This window comes from Acanthopagrus latus, chromosome 10 (assembly GCF_904848185.1).
Source record: "Acanthopagrus latus isolate v.2019 chromosome 10, fAcaLat1.1, whole genome shotgun sequence".
NCBI classification, from domain to species: Eukaryota; Metazoa; Chordata; class Actinopteri; order Spariformes; family Sparidae; genus Acanthopagrus; species Acanthopagrus latus.
In genome coordinates, this window is record NC_051048.1 from 6575416 (window position 1) to 6593234 (window position 17819).

General features: G+C 38.0%; 1 protein-coding gene across 1 annotated transcript in view; it reads right to left on the reverse strand.

Moving 5' to 3' along the window:
- Nucleotides 1–17819, reverse strand: part of LOC119027748 — a 116255-nt gene that overhangs the window by 14493 nt on the left and 83943 nt on the right. The window contains exons 42-50 of the mRNA XM_037113180.1: nt 14829–15095; nt 14403–14678; nt 13936–14235; nt 13206–13472; nt 11265–11507; nt 10948–11061; nt 10810–10825; nt 10643–10716; nt 10469–10519 (exon numbers count right to left, since the gene is read on the reverse strand). Coding sequence (XP_036969075.1) covers nt 10469–10519; nt 10643–10716; nt 10810–10825; nt 10948–11061; nt 11265–11507; nt 13206–13472; nt 13936–14235; nt 14403–14678; nt 14829–15095 — 1608 coding nt within the window. The remainder of the gene's footprint in view (nt 1–10468; nt 10520–10642; nt 10717–10809; nt 10826–10947; nt 11062–11264; nt 11508–13205; nt 13473–13935; nt 14236–14402; nt 14679–14828; nt 15096–17819) is intronic.

Below are 17819 nucleotides of genomic sequence, written 5' to 3' on the forward strand. Positions count from 1 at the left end.
GAGATATTTAACTCCCATCTGGTGTCACTTTGAATGACTTTCTCATTGTGATAGAAAAACACAGTGGAGTCAAATGTTTGTCTTCTTAATTTGCAGCTCAGACTAACAGAATCTCCCTCAGTCACAGGACGGGCAGGGCTCAGCAGGATCATATTTTCATCTGTTAAACAGTCAAAGAATACGAGGTTTCAGTCAGAGATCAGCTGGTCGAGGAACTTGAGAATGAGTGGATGTAGAGAGATGAGAAAAGATACATGCTGGCTTTATTTCTTTGACTTTTCTCATTGATTTAACAGAGATCATAAATCTGATGTTTTATCTTCATACACCTTGTGTGTCTTACTGTTCAAGAACCCTTTCAGCTGCTGAATCTGCAACCTCACAGCTAAATGTCACTAAATCCTTCACACTGGACTTTAAATGGTGATCATGGACCTAAAAACTGAAGAACACATCAGCCACAAATCTATATTCTATATTTATACATGGTTAAAATCACAGTGTGATTAAACACTTAACTATGTTTATTAAGTGAAAACAATTCATTACTAGAGAGATCATGAAGCAGAGTGTTGGGCAGAACTCTTAACATGTCAGTGTGCTGTACTCCTCAACACACAATGGGATGTTTGAAATAAGAAGTCAAAGAAAAACAAACTATAATAAAATCATACTCTGTATAGTGATGTTGACTGAGTTGCTGAACTCTCCTGATCCAGACTCACACCAGTACACTGCATCACTGAGCCAGTAAGTCTTTAGTTTGCATGTAGATCCAGTCATTGTCCCCCAGGTGGAGCAGTCTGACAGGTATCTGTTCTCAGGTGACCTCATCACTCTCCACTCAGTAGAGTTTCCCTCACAGCTCAGTGAGACAGAGTCAGAGGTGAAGTGTTGAGCTCTGTCAGGACTCACTGTGAGAGACGCTGATGAGTGAAAATCTGAAAAACAACATGTGATAAGAGGTCAAACAGAGCACAGAGAACTCTAAAATCACCCAGTAAAGTCGGCAAGAGAAAGTCTGACTTGTTGCTTTTGTGAAATGAAAATCAAAAGGACACAACAGTCAATTAATTTCTTCCATTTGAGCGGTATGAACATACACAGCCACTTATTTGTCAACCGCCAAGTTACTGTATGTTATTTACAGAGTTTACAGAGAGACGACATGAAAAGAAACAGACTGACCTGCAGACCAGACAAACTGAGGTTGACTGTAATCAGTGTAAAACACTGGATCTCCTCTTCCAGCTCTGCACACATATCCTGCTGTGTGTGTCTGTCCATCAACAATGTAGGAATCCTGTTCAGTCCCACTGCTGCTGCCAGGTAGCAGCTCATAGCTGTAGAAGTTGTCTGATGGATCAGGAACAGTCTTATACCAGTAGAACCTCCATCCTGAAGATTGATCTTTAACTCTGCAGTTCAGAGTTACTGAGGCTCCAGCACTCAGCCATGATGGAGACACAGTGAGGACAGACTGGGCTTCTGTTGGAAAATGAGTTTTCAGAATGAAAACATGTGTTGATAGAGGATCAAATACATTCTGCACAATCAGTACATACTGAAGATTTACTTTAGATATGTATATACTGTATATATAAATGAACCCAAACTGCCTTTTAATGAACTGTATAATCTTCACTTTGAAAGAAATATGATGTGACTTACTGTCTGATACTGTCAGTATTAAGGAATCACTCTGCCGTGTTAAGGAATATGCGTCTCTTCTTCCCATACATCTGTATTTTCCACCATCAGCCGAAGTAGCACTGGTAATCCTGTATTCACTGAATGTTGAAAGTGTGTTGACGTCATTTTTAGTCCATTCATATGTCCATTTATTATCTCCACCTCCCTGGATCTCACATCTGAGAGTGATCCTCTCTCCACTGTATATTTCAGACCAGTTTGGCTGCAGAGTCACAACAGCCTTGTTTGGAACTGTTCAAGTTCAAGAATTCACAGAAAGGAAACAAAAAATGACACAAAGTTAAATTTACATCACGTCTTATTTCTAATCAATAAACAAATATAAATACAATATATATAAAATGTCAAACTCACCCTTTTTGTAGACAGTGACTGGATCACTGTACTCTGTGTAGTAAACTGGATCTCCTCTTCCTCCTCTGCACCAGTAGACTCCTCCCTCTGACACTCTGATTGGTCCAGCTGAGAGTTGAGAGCTCAGAGGTTCAGATGTTTTCTCTCCTCTGTACCAGAAGTATTTCCAACCAGATGATGATGTATTCACAGAGCAGGTCAGGGTCACACTGCCCCCTACAGGAATGTCTTTGTCATCAGCCCTCAGTTCAGCCTTTGGTCTGTTTGCTGTTTGATTTAGAACAAAGACATCAAAAAGGAAATTAATGTCACTGTGATTTACTTGCATTAATGTTGGAAACTGTTGACATAAAAATACACAGTTAGGATTCAAACAGGATTAAACACTGAACAGATAAAATGCATCATCTTCTGTTATAATCTGTGTTCATTATGTGAATGCATGTTTTTCTGTTCTGCAGAAAACATTTCAAATATCAAATCATTTAGTTCAGACTGTTTTGATCACAGCAATATGGAAGAACATTTTCATTATCCTTCTTTGTTAGTCTTGTGTCTAATGTCTAGTTCATCATGCAGGATCTATTCTACAGTTTGGTAAAAGGCCTTTATGAACACTTAAACACCTTTTCAACATCAGGATTTAAAGTCTCTTCTGCTTAAAATCTGGTTAAAATAAAAACATGTGGTGATTTTGGCTTTAATAACATTAATGTTTAACTTCCAGCACAACATGCTGATTGTGTGTTTTCTCAGCCTCCACTTCCTCTTGTTCACAGCTACAGTATTAGCAGCAGTACTGTGTAAACTTTTCCTCATGAACAATCTCCTTACAAAAGAGGATTTGCACAAGATAAAAAAAGGGAGATACTTAGGAAAGATGTTGATCTGACATCACTGTCTGTCCAAATGTTTTGATATATTTAACAAAACAACACAGGTTTGTAAAAAAAAAAAAAAGAAAAAGAAATTACATAGTTTTCCTGTCAGTGATCGCCAGTTTGCTTGAGGTGTCAGAGAGCCACAGGTGGGGCACATTGTCCATATGGGAGGATACAGATATATAGATAAGATGACATTTACTGTCCTATCTAAAGCATCAAAGGGTCAATTTCCTGGGAAAGACATGATAAACTGTAACACCAAAGGATCATTTTTTGGAAAGAAAATGATTTATGTCTATTGTAAATGAAGGTAATCTCCTCTGTTTCTGTATTTAAGTGGTAACAGTTTAGAGGACGGACAAGAACGCTTTCGCTTTCCCACACTGCGTTTTATTAAAGAGATTGGATTGATACGCTGAAGTCTAAAATTCTTCAGAGACTTAGCAACTCTCAACCTCACCAGAAGAATTTCTACTACATGTTCCATTCCACCTGTCTAACTCTAGAATTAAACAAGACAAAGCAATCTCAACCACTGGAAAACATTCGGCAGAACAGAGTTTGATGTCAAAGGAAACAGTCCATGAATCCTACATTCAGCTCTACGTCTTTCACCCAATTCCAGATATTTTATTATAAAACTGCACAACATAAAGGAAGCATCCTCAACTCTTTGACAGTATATGTTTACACATTAGTTTGACCTTATGTTAAACCAGTAGCCCATTGTTGACATGATGAAGGAGATTTAAAGATGTTTCTTTTTTTGTTTTCAGAAAAGTGAGAGTTACTGGATGAACATGACTAACAATTACTTCCTCTTCACACTCTGAACATTGTTTAAGAACATAAAGACTGTAAGTTGTTTATTCCATTACAAAATACTAAACTCACCAGTTTTATAAATGATGACTGCATCACTTTCAGGTGTGACGACATATGGTTCGCTTCTCCATCCTCTGCAGGTGTATTTCCCTCCTTGTGAGATAACTCTGTATGATTCTTCAACATTTTCGGTCTGAAGAGAAGTTTTCCGAGAATAGTCTGAAGTCTGTCTGAACCACTGATATCTGAATCCAGCAGGATCCTCCACAGAACATGTCAGTGTCACGCTGCCCCCCAGTGGTATGATTGTCCTGTCTGCTGTCAGTGTGACTCTATGTCGACCTGCTGTTTGGTTTAGAAAAACAGGAAACATTTTGTTGTTCACTGCACAGATTGTAACGCCCATTGAAGTGATTTGATTGCGATTTTGGGCTATAAATAAAATTGATTTGATTTGATAGTCTCTAGCAAATTGAACACGGTGAAACCAATAGCACATTCTTGCCATGATGAAGGAGATTTAAAGATTTATCTCCTCTCGTTTCCCTCTTTCTTTCAGAAAAGTGAGAGTTACTGGACTAACATGACTTACAATCACTTTCTCTTCACACTTTGGTCATTGTTTAAGAACATGAAGACTGTAGGTTGTTTTTTTTCCATTAGAAGATATGTGTAGTGAAATCATACCCTGTATAGTGATGTTGACTGAGTTGCTGAACTCAGTAGCGAGGTCAAACCAGTAGCCCATTGTTGACATGATGAAGGACATTTAAATATTTTGTTGTCAGAAAAGTGAGAGTTACTGGACTAACATGACTAACAATCACTTTCCCTTCACACTTTGGTCATTGTTTAAGAACATAAAGACTGTTGGTTGTTTATTCCATTAGAAGATACTAAACTCACCAGTTTCATAAATGACGACTGCATTACTATCAGGTGTGAAGGCATGTGGTTCTCTTCTCCATCCTCTGCAGGTGTATTTACCTCCTTGTGAGATAACTCTGTTTGATTCATCAACATTTTCATTGTGAAGAGAAGTTTTTCCAGAAGAGTTTGACATCTGTTTGTACCAGTCATAACTGAATCCAGCAGGATCCTCCACAGAACATGTCAGTGTCACGCTGCCCCCCAGTGGTATGATTGTCCTGTCTGCTGTCAGTGTGACTCTACGTCTACCTGCTGTTTGGTTTACAAACACAATAAAACAAAGAAATAACTGTCATGGACGTGACATCAAAAATGTTTTTACATTTTTACATAACACAGTGAAAACACTTATTGTTTCAATGAACTCTAGCTGAACAATTTTGACACCACAAGTACAGAAAACACAAGAAAACAGAGAAAAGTTGTTCACATCAAGATAGATAGGTTTCAGTACTAAAAACATTTCTAGAGACCACTAGTAGTAAAAGGCTGATAGTGCATGTACCCAGTATCTAAAATAATGAAATCAGTTTGTGAAATCTAGAATTAGAATGTCAACTTCACTTTATCTGCTCAAGTTTCATCTATTTGCAGCATTTTTTAAGCTGCAGTGTATTAAGTGCTCTGAGCCATCTGCTTTAAGTTGCAGGACCTGAAAACAAGATTGAGTTTATCATACATCATTCACACACAGTGTAAAACATGACTGTATCAACATGGCTTATAAATAAGTAATACTGTTGCTGCTAAACTTGGTGATAGTAACAATAACTTCACACAGCTGCTGGATACAGTTAACAGTGATTTTATTACTGATACATTGAGACTATAGAGTAATAAAGTTTAAAAACAGAAATGATGCCAAAGATCTTGGAAACTGTTTATACTTTTCAAAGACTTAAGACTACTTAGATTATTTAAGACACTTTAGTTTGGTTTATAATTTGTCAGCCATCTGTTTGTGAAGCATTTGGCAACTTGTGACTGTTGCAGCTCCCAGAGGTAATACCAAGAAACACAGCATGAGGCAGCAAACACACCATGTCACTGCACAACATGAGTCAGTCAGTGACAGACTGTTGGAAGAGACTGTATCACCTGTTGGTTTGTTCCACTCATCAGAGTGATCTTCTTCTCCATAATTCTGCCCTGTTAAATGATCAAATAGGTAACAGACTCATCATTTGTATTATGTTAGATAAGGTTTTGTTCATTTGATCTTTCTAACAAGTGTGAACAGCTTTTTCTACACAGCTTCAGTGACACAAACTAAAGTAGCTTCACAGTCACTAAACTTATTCCAGTGTGAAGTCAGTGGTATCATGCAGAGCTCCACTTTCCAACTAGCTTCCTTTAACAACTGAGCACTAATCCAGTCATTTCATAATGTGCACTGAGTAAAATGAAACATATATGGAAAAACACAACTGCAAAAACAAGTGATCAAGAGTGATACAGTAGGAGACATATAGGACAAACATAATCAGTCAGTATAGAAAAGATAACTAGTCACCTTCAGCATGTCCGTACAGGAGTGTATTCAGCACTAAAATAAAGATGAAAACGTCATTAGACCAGAATCAAATACAAAATCCAGCTGGAGTTTCATCAGTGGCAACTATTTTTTATCAATCAACAGTATCACACATTTCTCTGATGATATTCTGCTACACAGCTACAGAGGTGGGAAACACATTTAAACTCTTCAATATATAGAGACGAGTAAAATGAACAATACATGTAATTCCACAGCTATATACATAATACCTCAGATCATATACTGTACATGCATTGTCCAGGTATGTGTGCAAAACTAGTGTAAAAGTAACTAGTTGAGTAATATACTTAACATAATCCTCCAATCTGAACCAAGACAAATCAGCAACAAAGGTCATGTCTGCACAACTATTATACTGATATAAATACTGAACATCACATAGAAAGTCACAGATGTACTCACAGAATAACCCGAGCACAGCGAGCAGAGTGTGCCCCATCTTCACATCCAGCACCGACACTGTCGGCACTATCTTAGAAATGTGAGAGCAGAGTTTTTCATCAACTTCCTCGTCTGAGTGCAGTTCTCACTCTGTTCTTACCTTTCACACAAAGAGCTGCAGCGGCTTTGACCGCAGCATCCTTTGACGTGTTTATGCTTCCTGTCCACTGTGAATAAATTATCAGCTCATCTCTCTTGCAAAGGTTTGTTCCTCATCCTAATCTCACATCCAAGAAACACAAGATCATTGGATTTAATCACATTACATCACACTAACATGTTATTGTTATCTATCTGTACATGTTATGCTGTATTTCAGTGAGGATGTGTGTTGTGTGCACACACAGTGCAGTCAGAAGTATTTAGGTACCTCCACCTTTATCACATTTTGTTATTTTACAGAATTACGCTAAAATCAATTAAATTCCATTTTCCCTCATCAGTCTACGCTCAGTAACTCAGATGTCATATTAGTAGTGACCGGTGAGAGACAATAGAACAGAGGGGAGCTTTCTGCTCTCTTCATGCTCACTTCTGTTCATGAGAACTGTTGGTCTCAGAGTTCAGTCACTTCCTGTGGCTGAAGTTGTGGCAAAACCACCCGAAACTGAGACCATGGAAAGATTCTGTACTGAGGGGAGGAGACACACACCTCTACAGTACTGCCTTTAAACTGTGTGACCACGTACTAACATTTTATTGCAGGTATATTTGTGCATTTTATGCAGTAAATGAATGTTTGTTTGTGTGTTGTTGACCCGTGTTATGTGTACAAATACTACATCAGCAAATACTCACCAGAGTAAAACAGAAAATCTTGTTTGACCTCAGAATAAAGAATTTCTTAAGTTTTCAAAGTGGTGCTTAATTCAGTCAAAGAATCAAATTTAGACGAGTTAGAATATATAATCTAAACAGGCCAAAGTATTATATTACCTGTCAATGTCTGACAACTTTGTGTCTTGAAGACGTAACCTGGCCTGTGAGCTGCAGCCTGATCAGATGCAGTAAAGATTTCTGTAAAGTGAGACGCCTTTGTTTTTGTCTCATGTTACTACGATGACTCCAGATATTAAACAGGATAATAATGAGGGAAAATCAAGTCAAATGAGCAAAATACTAAAATTGACTGTAGAGTGTCTTAGTGTAAGAAGAACACAGAAAGCATCAGCATGACTGAAATATGTTTCCAGTTCCATTTCAAACATGATGACATGATGCTGAGACACTAAGAATTAGACAGTGACATCATTCACACCTCGGAAGTGTTTTGGTTTTTTTCTCTTGTGGTAGAAACTGAGTGGAGTAAAGCAGGGGGACATTTTCAGCTGTTAAAGAGTCAAAGAACATGAAGAGTGTAAAACAAGAGAAGTTGACAGAGTTATTATTACTCAGAGAGAACTACAACTCTTTGAGAATGAGGCTCTCAGGTAACCTTGACTTGGCATCCTGGGACTTCACTACAGCCGCCCTCGTCTCAGAGGTAAAAAGCAGCACATGCATTGTGTCAGTATCAGTTAGTGTGGTTTGACGCCCCCCTGTGGTGATCTGTGGAAAAAGATTTTATTTCACCTGCACAGTGACTGGAGTCTATCAAGTACACTGACTGACTTATTCATCATCCTGATGATGTTCATTTAAAATAAAGTTGAAGATGTTTCATTGACCTGTCTCTGTATTAACTTAAATCACATCTCCTTATCATGGCTACCTGGTAAACTCACACTGGTACACTGTATTACATTTAAGAAGAAGAAGACTCCCTGTACAGCTCAGTGCTGCACCAGACATTGAAGACCGTGTTACACACTTACTGTCTGGAGTTTAAAGGACTGAGATAACGGTTCACCTGCAGATGTTGAGCCATTAGGGAAGTGGTTCAGGAGTCTCTTGGGTTTGGTCCTTCAGAGTTTTGCTCATACTGTACGTGGTCCCTTGAAGCTGTTGAGGGAGAAGTAGCTGTGTGAAGGGACGCAGCACAGTTTGCTGGAAATGTCAGTAACTTCAGGTTGAAACTGCCTCAGGCTTGTGAGACACCTAGTGGCAATCTTGAGGCAGCACAGGAGCAGATGAACAGATGGTGTCGCTGTCCGGTGCTGAAGCTGCTTCACCATCTGTTAGTCTGCTGTTGGGAAAGTCTCAGAGGAGCTGTCCAGTGCTGAAGTGACGTCACGCTGATGTCGGTGATTCACAACCCATCAAACAGGATCCATATCAAGTACATCCAGATACACATTGCAGTCTATGCAAGAAGTCACGTCGGATCAGGTCATTTTGCAGAACTTCAAAATAAAATTTTAATTTTGCGCAATTTGGCGCCGCCCACAGTTCCTGATTGCAATAACACTGTCATAAATCTCTCTGCTGACTACAAACTAAAATAATTATGTTATAACAATGTTGTGGGTTGAAACTTGTATGTTGAAGTCAACATTTATGTAACGCTGTGATCCTACCCTCTCACTGAAGGTACACACTGTACATGTGTACAAGTTACATAGATGTCTTGAAGTTTCCAAATGTGAACCAGCAGGATGTTTGGATGAAAAAGATCAACACTTTAAGACACACTGACATTAAGGGACATGATCATTGCTACAGGGCTCTGTGGCAGTTTGGCTGTGCAGTCAAAAAAGGAATTAAACACACAACGGACAGCTTACTGCTGGAAAACAAACTGTTTATTGATGCAAAAATATATCATATATATAAAATATTCAAAAGATTTTGAAATATGATGAATATAAGATACTTTGAGGTGAAAAAATACACACAATACCTCTCAGTTAACTTGAAAATGACAGAGAGAAAACAGACATACTGTACATGCAATAGGAGATGTTGATTGATAGCAGATTATTACTTCTATCAAAAGTCAGTGTTGACGTCTATCCTGATCTAACACTTAACAAAGACGCTGACTTTAACGCTGGTACCTGCTACACAAGCTCAAACATATTGTATCAAAGTTGCATTCAATGTTTCCTACAAACACTGAACACAAACAAAAGGTGACAACACAACTGTAAAAATGAAAAGTAATGATGAAGTGTGTAAATAAAACAGGGATTCTGCTTCAGTAGTCTTGTGCTAAAAGAGACAATAATAAAATCCACATGAAGCCATTATTTGACATCATCTGCTAACAAATTAACTGTACAGAATACTGAGCATGTCTCATATTTCTACAGCAGTCTAATGAAATGCTGCCAGCTGTAATAAAAACTTTGTTCTTTCCCTTTAACCTCACATATAATGGTTACCTTTTCACCCTGCATAGCCATCGCTCACCTTACATACTGACATTCTCTCTTGACCTCACATTTTATTACACCTGAGAATATGTGTTGTTAATATGTTTTCATGTTGTCGTCCGTTCCATTGGTTTAGTTGGTGCAGATTTCTTTACTGACCTGAAAGAAAAAGCAAAGTAAACAAAAAAGAGATTCAGGTTGATTTATGACATTTCACTGTCCTCTCTTTCTTTCCCTTTCTCCCCATCTCTCTCCCTCTTTCTCTCTCCCTATCCTCCCCTCTCTGCTTCTCTCCTCCTTCTGTCTTTCTCCCCCCTCACTCTCCCAATAAAGAACTGACTCTTAGCAGTGTTTGTAACATCAGTAGAAGAATATGTGAGATTATTGGATTCATTTGAAATGAAAACATGTTTAAAACTTAAATGATTGTCAATAACTCATTTACAGTTAACTGTCTTATTCTAGTATTTCTAACAGCTCCATGGTAAATAAAAAGGTATAAACTGTACCATGTTCAGCTTCTTTACGTCCTCTGATTGTTTCATAGAGACAAACATCACCTGCAGAGAAATAAATATCAAGCAAAGGTTAGTTTACAATACTAATTGAACAATACCTACGATTTTATTAGAAAACTTTAAATATAATATGTAAAAAAAATCCAGATTAGTTTAACTGCTCACCATGGAGGAGAGTGGAGTAATGATCATTCTCAGAGTCCACATGATCTGTGTTGGAGCTCTCAGACTGGACTGGTCTACAACACGTATCAGATACAACACATTTAAATAGGAACATAAAACTGTGTTGATGTTATGTTCAACATGAGATGAGAGAGTGTTGCACCTACCTGACAAAGCATGAATCTGTGAAAAAGACATTTCTTGTTAGATGGTTGTTATGCTGCTGCTCTAACTCATCAGATCAGAGTATGTGTGTGAATTTGAATAATTAAAAATCATCTAATAACAGAAGAAGAAGTTCTCACCATCGGACGCTCTGTAGCAAAACAAAACTAGCAGAGGAATAACAAGAACGACTCCACAAACCAGCCCAACAATCAACAGAACAGGAACTGAAGAGCTTTCAGGCCTGGACACTGCTGTAAAAATAGTAAATATTAACTATTAATAAACTTATAGAACATGTTTGTAACTGACTTTTCAAAGTGGTTTAATAATATGACAGTTGTGTCACGTTAAACCATGATAAAGATATAAACACACACAAAATACAAAGTTTCTTTCTCAGACAGAAACACAGTTTACAGAAAGAAAGTGGAAGAATCATTTTAATCCTACTCACCCTGAACTGACATCCAGCTCTGTGCTGACTCTTGTCCTGAGTGTTGACACTTGTAGAATCCTTCATCTGACTTTGACACTGCAGAGATATTTAACTCCCATCTGGTGTCACTTTGAATGACTTTCTCATTGTGATAGAAAAACACAATGGAGTCAAATGTTTGGTTTCTTAATTTGCAGCTCAGACTAACAGAATCTCCCTCAGTCACAGGACGGGCAGGGCTCAGCAGGATCATATTTTTATCTGTTAAACAGTCAAAGAATACGAGGTTTCAGTCAGAGATCAGCTGGTGGAGGAACTTGAGAATGAGTGGATGTAGAGAGATGAGAAAAGATACATGCTGGTTTGAGTCTGCTTATTGCTCACTGATTTAACAGAGTGATCATAACATCTGATGATTTATGAAACACCTTGAGTCTCTTACTGTACACGTCACCTTTTACCAAATAAACAGCAGGTGTCAACAGGGTCCTACAAACCACGCAGTGCTTTAAAGGTCCAGTGTGAAGGATTTAGGGGGTTCTACTGGCAGAAATGGAATATATAAAATTCATAATGTTTAACTCAGTGCACAATCACCAGAATCAAGAATCTTGTTTTTTCACCTCACAATGAGTGTTTTATTTGTACAGAGAGCAGATCCTCCTCCATTAAGTCTGCCATGATACACCTCCATATTTCTACAGTAGATCAGAATGAACAAAACAAACTCTGGCTCTAGATGTCACACCGCGGTGAGGGATGTCCTGTCTTGGGTTTCTGTCTCGTGGATTTCATGTTTTATTTTGAAAAGTAACTCTCCTCTCGTTTCAGGTCACTTGCCCTTCCTCTTGTGTCCCCGGTCTGACGTCATCCCTGATCCTTGATTGTCTTCACCTGTGTTCCCCTTCCTCATGTGTATAAAGTCTTTGTCTTCCCCTGTCTGCGTCGCAGAAGTATTTCGTCGTTTGTCGTATACGGAAGCCTTGTCCACAGTCTTGTCTTGAAAACCATAGCTAAGTATTGTCAAGTTTTATTTTCTGAAATTGTTTCTCTTGGGTTGATTGATCTTTGTTTCTAAAGTTGTGGCTAGAGTTTTGATTTTCAGTTTAGAAATTTTTGATAGCCTTTTGTTTCCTCCGTGTGGAGCGCCTTTTGTTGTACCTTTGTATTATTCAGTATAGATAATTTTCATAGCCTGTGTGCTGACCTCTTTGGAGTGATTTTGTTTTCCATTTAAAGTTTTATAGTCAAGTATTTAGATCAGTGTAGATCCCTCCTTCGGGAGCGCTTTTCGTTTTGCATGTTCTATGTCTTGTTCGTCTTGTCTGTCTTCGTAGATTTTTCATAGCAATTGATTTATCAATTCATACCGAAGAAGTTGCAACTCAGCAAAATAAAACCTGTCATTACACCTGTTATTCTGCATCTGAGTCCTCTCTCCTTGTCTGAGTCTGACACTAGAGAGGAGCTTCACATTTTTATATTTAAGTGTTTTCCTATATGCTCAGAAACAGAGTGGGGAGAGGGGTATTCAGTTGGTTGAATGAGAAAGCTCACTGCTGGAGGCCACTAAATCCTACACACTGGACCTTTAAACATGTTCACTGACATAAACACTGAAGTACTGATGACCCATAAACCTAAACAAACCTGCAGCATACTGCATCCAAACCTCATCATAGTGAGGTGACGCTGGCACTGCTAGCATGTAGCACAGGTTTAAAATCACAGTTTAATTAGATACTTAACTGTGTTTATTAATTGAAAACAATTAAATACTTAAGATATAATTAAAGAGGGTAATAAACTACACTATCAAAATATCAGTGTATTCTACTCCTGAACATCCTGAATACTTATTATTCTCTTTAGAATTAATATTATTACTTTTAGTTAATCAATTAATTTTTGTTAATTAAATTGATTAATGTGCAAAATATAAATGTAGTGAAATCATACCCTGTATAGTGATGTTGACTGAGTTGCTGAACTCTCCTGATCCAGACTCACACCAGTACACTGCATCACTGAGCTGGTAAGTCTTTAGTTTGCATGTAGATCCAGTCATTGTCCTCCAGGTGGAGCAGTCTGACAGGTATCTGTTCTCAGGTGACCTCCTCACTCTCCACTCAGTAGAGTTTCCCTCACAGCTCAGTGAGACAGAGTCAGAGGTGAAGTGTTGAGCTCTGTCAGGACTCACTGTGAGAGACGCTGATGAGTGAAAATCTGAAAAACAACATGTGATAAGAGGTCAAACAGAGCACAGACATCTTTAGATATGAAATGACTTTATCTAAATAGTCTTTAGCTTTTTAGCTGTTTTTGTTTCAAAAGAGTTCTATATTTGGGCAAAATTATGATGTCTACCTTGAGCTCTTGCCTCAGTATCCAGACTAAAAGAACTTTTTACAAAAGAGAGAAAAGTTTTAGCCAAGACATCATATCTCTCTGTTTGTGTTGGTAAAAGAGTGAAGACAGAAGGAAACAAGTCAATTCTGACCAGCCCGGTACATAAAAGCACCAAGTGAGGTGAGAAGTGTGAAGTTTAGTTTAATGTTAGCAAGAGAAACAAGATCATAAGACCACAGTAATTTTTTTTTTCAAGATACTGTATTTTTATCATCATTTAGAAAAAAGATGAACAGAGCTGACATAACATCTGTTTCTTAAAAGATAGAAACAGACTGACCTGCAGACCAGACAAACTGAGGTTGACTGTAATCAGTGTAAAACACTGGATCTCCTCTTCCAGCTCTGCACACATATCCTGCTGTGTGTGTCTGTCCATCAACAATGTAGGAATCCTGTTCAGTCCCACTGCTGCTGCCAGGTAGCAGCTCATAGCTGTAGAAGTTGTGTGATGGATCAGGAACAGTCTTATACCAGTAGAACCTCCATCCTGCAGATTGATCTTTAACTCTGCAGTTCAGAGTTACTGAGGCTCCAGCACTCAGCCATGATGGAGACACAGTGAGGACAGACTGGGCTTCTGTTGGAAAATGAGTTTTCAGAATGAAAACATGTGTTGATAGAGGATCAAATACATTCTGCACAATCAGTACTTACTGAAGATTTACTTTAAATATACATATGACCCAAACAGCCTTTTTATGAACTGTATAATCTTCACTTTGAAAGAAATGTGATGTGACTTACTGTCTGATACTGTCAGTATGAAGGAATCACTCCAATCTGATGAAGACTTTTCTCTTTTCTTTCTGCCCTTACACCTGTAGACTCCACTGTGGGATGCAGAAACAGATCTAATGCTGAGTTCATTTTGATTTGAAGGTTTTTCTGAGCTGCTTGTTCTCCATTCATACTCCCACTCAGTGTCTCCTCCATCTTTGATCTCACATCTGAGAGTGATCCTCTCTCCTCTGAATATTTCAGACCAGTTTGGCTGCAGAGTCACAACAGCCTTGTTTGGAACTGTTCAAGTTCAAGATATTCACAGAAAAGAAACAGAAAATGACACAAAATTAAATCTACATCATGTCTTTTTTCTAAATCAAGTCAACACATACAAATTGAATATATCATTTCAAATTTTGTTTCAAAAAAAAAAAATGTCAACCTCACCCTTTTTGTAGATAGTGACTGGATCACTGTACTCTGTGTAGTAAACTGGATCTCCTCTTCCTCCTCTGCACCAGTAGACTCCTCCCTCTGAGACTCTGATTGGTCCAGCTGAGAGTTGAGAGCTCAGAGGTTCAGATGTTTTCTCTCCTCTGTACCAGAAGTATTTCCAACCAGATGATGATGGCTTCACAGAGCAGGTCAGGGTCACACTGCCCCCTACAGGAATGTTTCTGTCATCAGCCCTCAGTTCAGCCTTTGGTCTGTTTGCTGTTTGATTTAGAACAAACACATCAAAAAGGAAATTAATGTCACTGTGATTTACTTCAGTTTATATACTGCAGCCCCTACAGACAAGATATACCTGAACTGTAAGACTTAAATTCACATTAATATCAAGTCTGAATTAATTTATAAACACTGGACACATATCAGTTTAAACGTGGCCAAGGAGCTCTTACATGTCATGTCCGTCTCTCTTTTCCTGGGTTTCTTAATGAATCAGCTGCTGCACTATTGATTGTTACATTTGTGAAGGTAAAACCTTGTGTTTACACAAGAACATTTTCATCCTTTGTAAGTCTTGTGTCTAATGTGTAGTTTATCATGCAGGCTGCATTCTCCATTTTTCATGAATGGTCTGATAAAAGATTTTTATGAAAACAATATAACACAACTCAAAGTATTTTCAACATCAGGATTTAAAGTTTGTGCTTCTTAAAATCTGGTAAAAATAAAAACATGTAGTGATTTTGGCATTAATAACATTAATGTTTAACTCCCAGCACAACATGCTGACTGTGTGTTTTCTCAGCCTCCACTTCCTCTTGTTCACAGCTACAGTATTAGCAGCAGCACTGTGTAAACTTTTCCTCATGAACAATCTCCCAATTCCAGATATTGATCATTAAAACTGAACAACATAAGAGAAGCATCATCAGATCTTTGTTTCTGTTAACAAAGTGAAGGAGGACAAACCAGCAGCCCATTGTTGACATGATGAAGGAGATTTAAATGTTTTCTTTTTGTCAGAAAAGTGAGAGTTACTGGACTAACATGACTAACAATCACTTTCTCTTCACACTTTGGTCATTGTTTAAGAACATAAAGACTGTAGGTTGTTTATTCCATTTGAAGATACTAAACTCACCAGTTTCATAAATGACGACTTCATTACTATAAGGTGTGACGACATATGGTTCTATTCTTAATCCTCTGCAGGTGTATTTGCCTCCTTGTGAGATAACTCTGTTTGATTCATCAACATGTTCATTGTGAAGAGGAGTTTTTCCAGAAGAGTCTGAAGTCTGTCTGTACCAGTAATATTCAAATCCAGCAGGATCCTCCACAGAACATGTCAGTGTCACGCTGCCCCCCAGTGGTATGATTGTCCCGTCTGCTGTCAGTGTGACTGAACGTCTACCTGCTGTTTGGTTTAGAAAATAGGAAACATTTTGAATGCATTACACAATGTAAACCTTAACGCTTACTTATCTAACTTGTACCCTTGTGACAAAACCTGCTTGAAACTGAAGACTTCAGTCTGTAAGTATGAAGAGGTAATGTAGGATTTGTTGACAAACAAAAACGAACTTCACTGGATGACGACAGTGAAGTTCACCTGAAAGCTCAGAAAAATTATTAGGTGGACTTTTTTGTGATGTATCATTTGGATTCTTGGTGCAGCATTTAAAACAATAATGTGTCATCACAGTGAGACAGCTTCTTACCTTTCACTCTCAGCTCTCTTTCTTCAGATTCTGTCCCATCAGCAAACTGACACTTGTACCAGCCCTCATCTGACACTGACAGTGGATAAATGGTCATTTCTCTTGTTGTGGATGACTGATGGCTTCTGTTTTCAAGAGGTGATCCATCTTTGAAAAAGGAAGCTGTCATTGTATGTTGTGAAATTCGATGCACACAGCACAGAGTCACCAAGTCTCCTTCAAACAAAGTGAATTCAGGAACTTCCAGGACTGCATCAGCACCTATGTAACAGAGGTAGATTAAATGTATTTTATCAATACATTTAATCAAAAGAACATGTGATTTATCTGACAACGTACAAGTGATTTAGCAACTGTATCAACAACATTCAAGAGGAGAGGACAGGTTACCTTTATGGTCATGTCCTGTATTTGACTTTCACTAAGACATGATGCCTGATGTTTGTTTTTGTTTTTGTTTTGTGAAAACCAAAGAATATTAATTAATTGATGTGAACAGCTGAACTCTGCCCTTCTTTTCTCACTTTTCTTCTCTGAATGTTTTTGTGATAGTTTGTCATTTGAAGCAAATCACCTCAGATTACAATGTGTACTGAGCTGTGTGAGAGAGAAAGTCTAAAAGAAACACAGATTGAGTCAGGACCTGAAAATAAGATTGAGTTTATCTTCATCATAAACACACAGCACAAAACATGACCATATCAACATGGCTTATAAATAAGTAATACTGTTGCTGCTAAACTTGGTGACAGCAACAGTAACTTTACACAGCTGCTGGATACAGTTAACAGTGATTTTATTGCTCATACATAGAGACTATAGAGTAATAAAGTTTAAAAACATATAGAAATTATGCCAAAGATCTTTGAAATTGTTTATACTTTTCAAAGACTTACGACTACTTAGATTATTTAAGAGACTTCAGTTTGGTTTATAATTTGTCAGCCATCTGTTTGTGAAGCATTTGGCAACTTGTGACTGTTGCAGCTCCCAGAGGTAATACCAAGAAACACAGCATGAGGCAGCAAACACACCATGTCACTGCACAACATGAGTCAGTCAGTGACAGACTGTTGGAAGAGACTGTATCACCTGTTGGTTTGTTCCACTCATCAGAGTGATCTTCTTCTCTATAATTCTGCCCTGTTAAAATGATCAAATAGGTAACAGACATATCATTTGTATTATGTTAGATAAGGTTTTGTTCATTTGATCTTTCTAACAAAGCAGTGTGAACATCTTTTTCTACACAGCTTCAGTGACA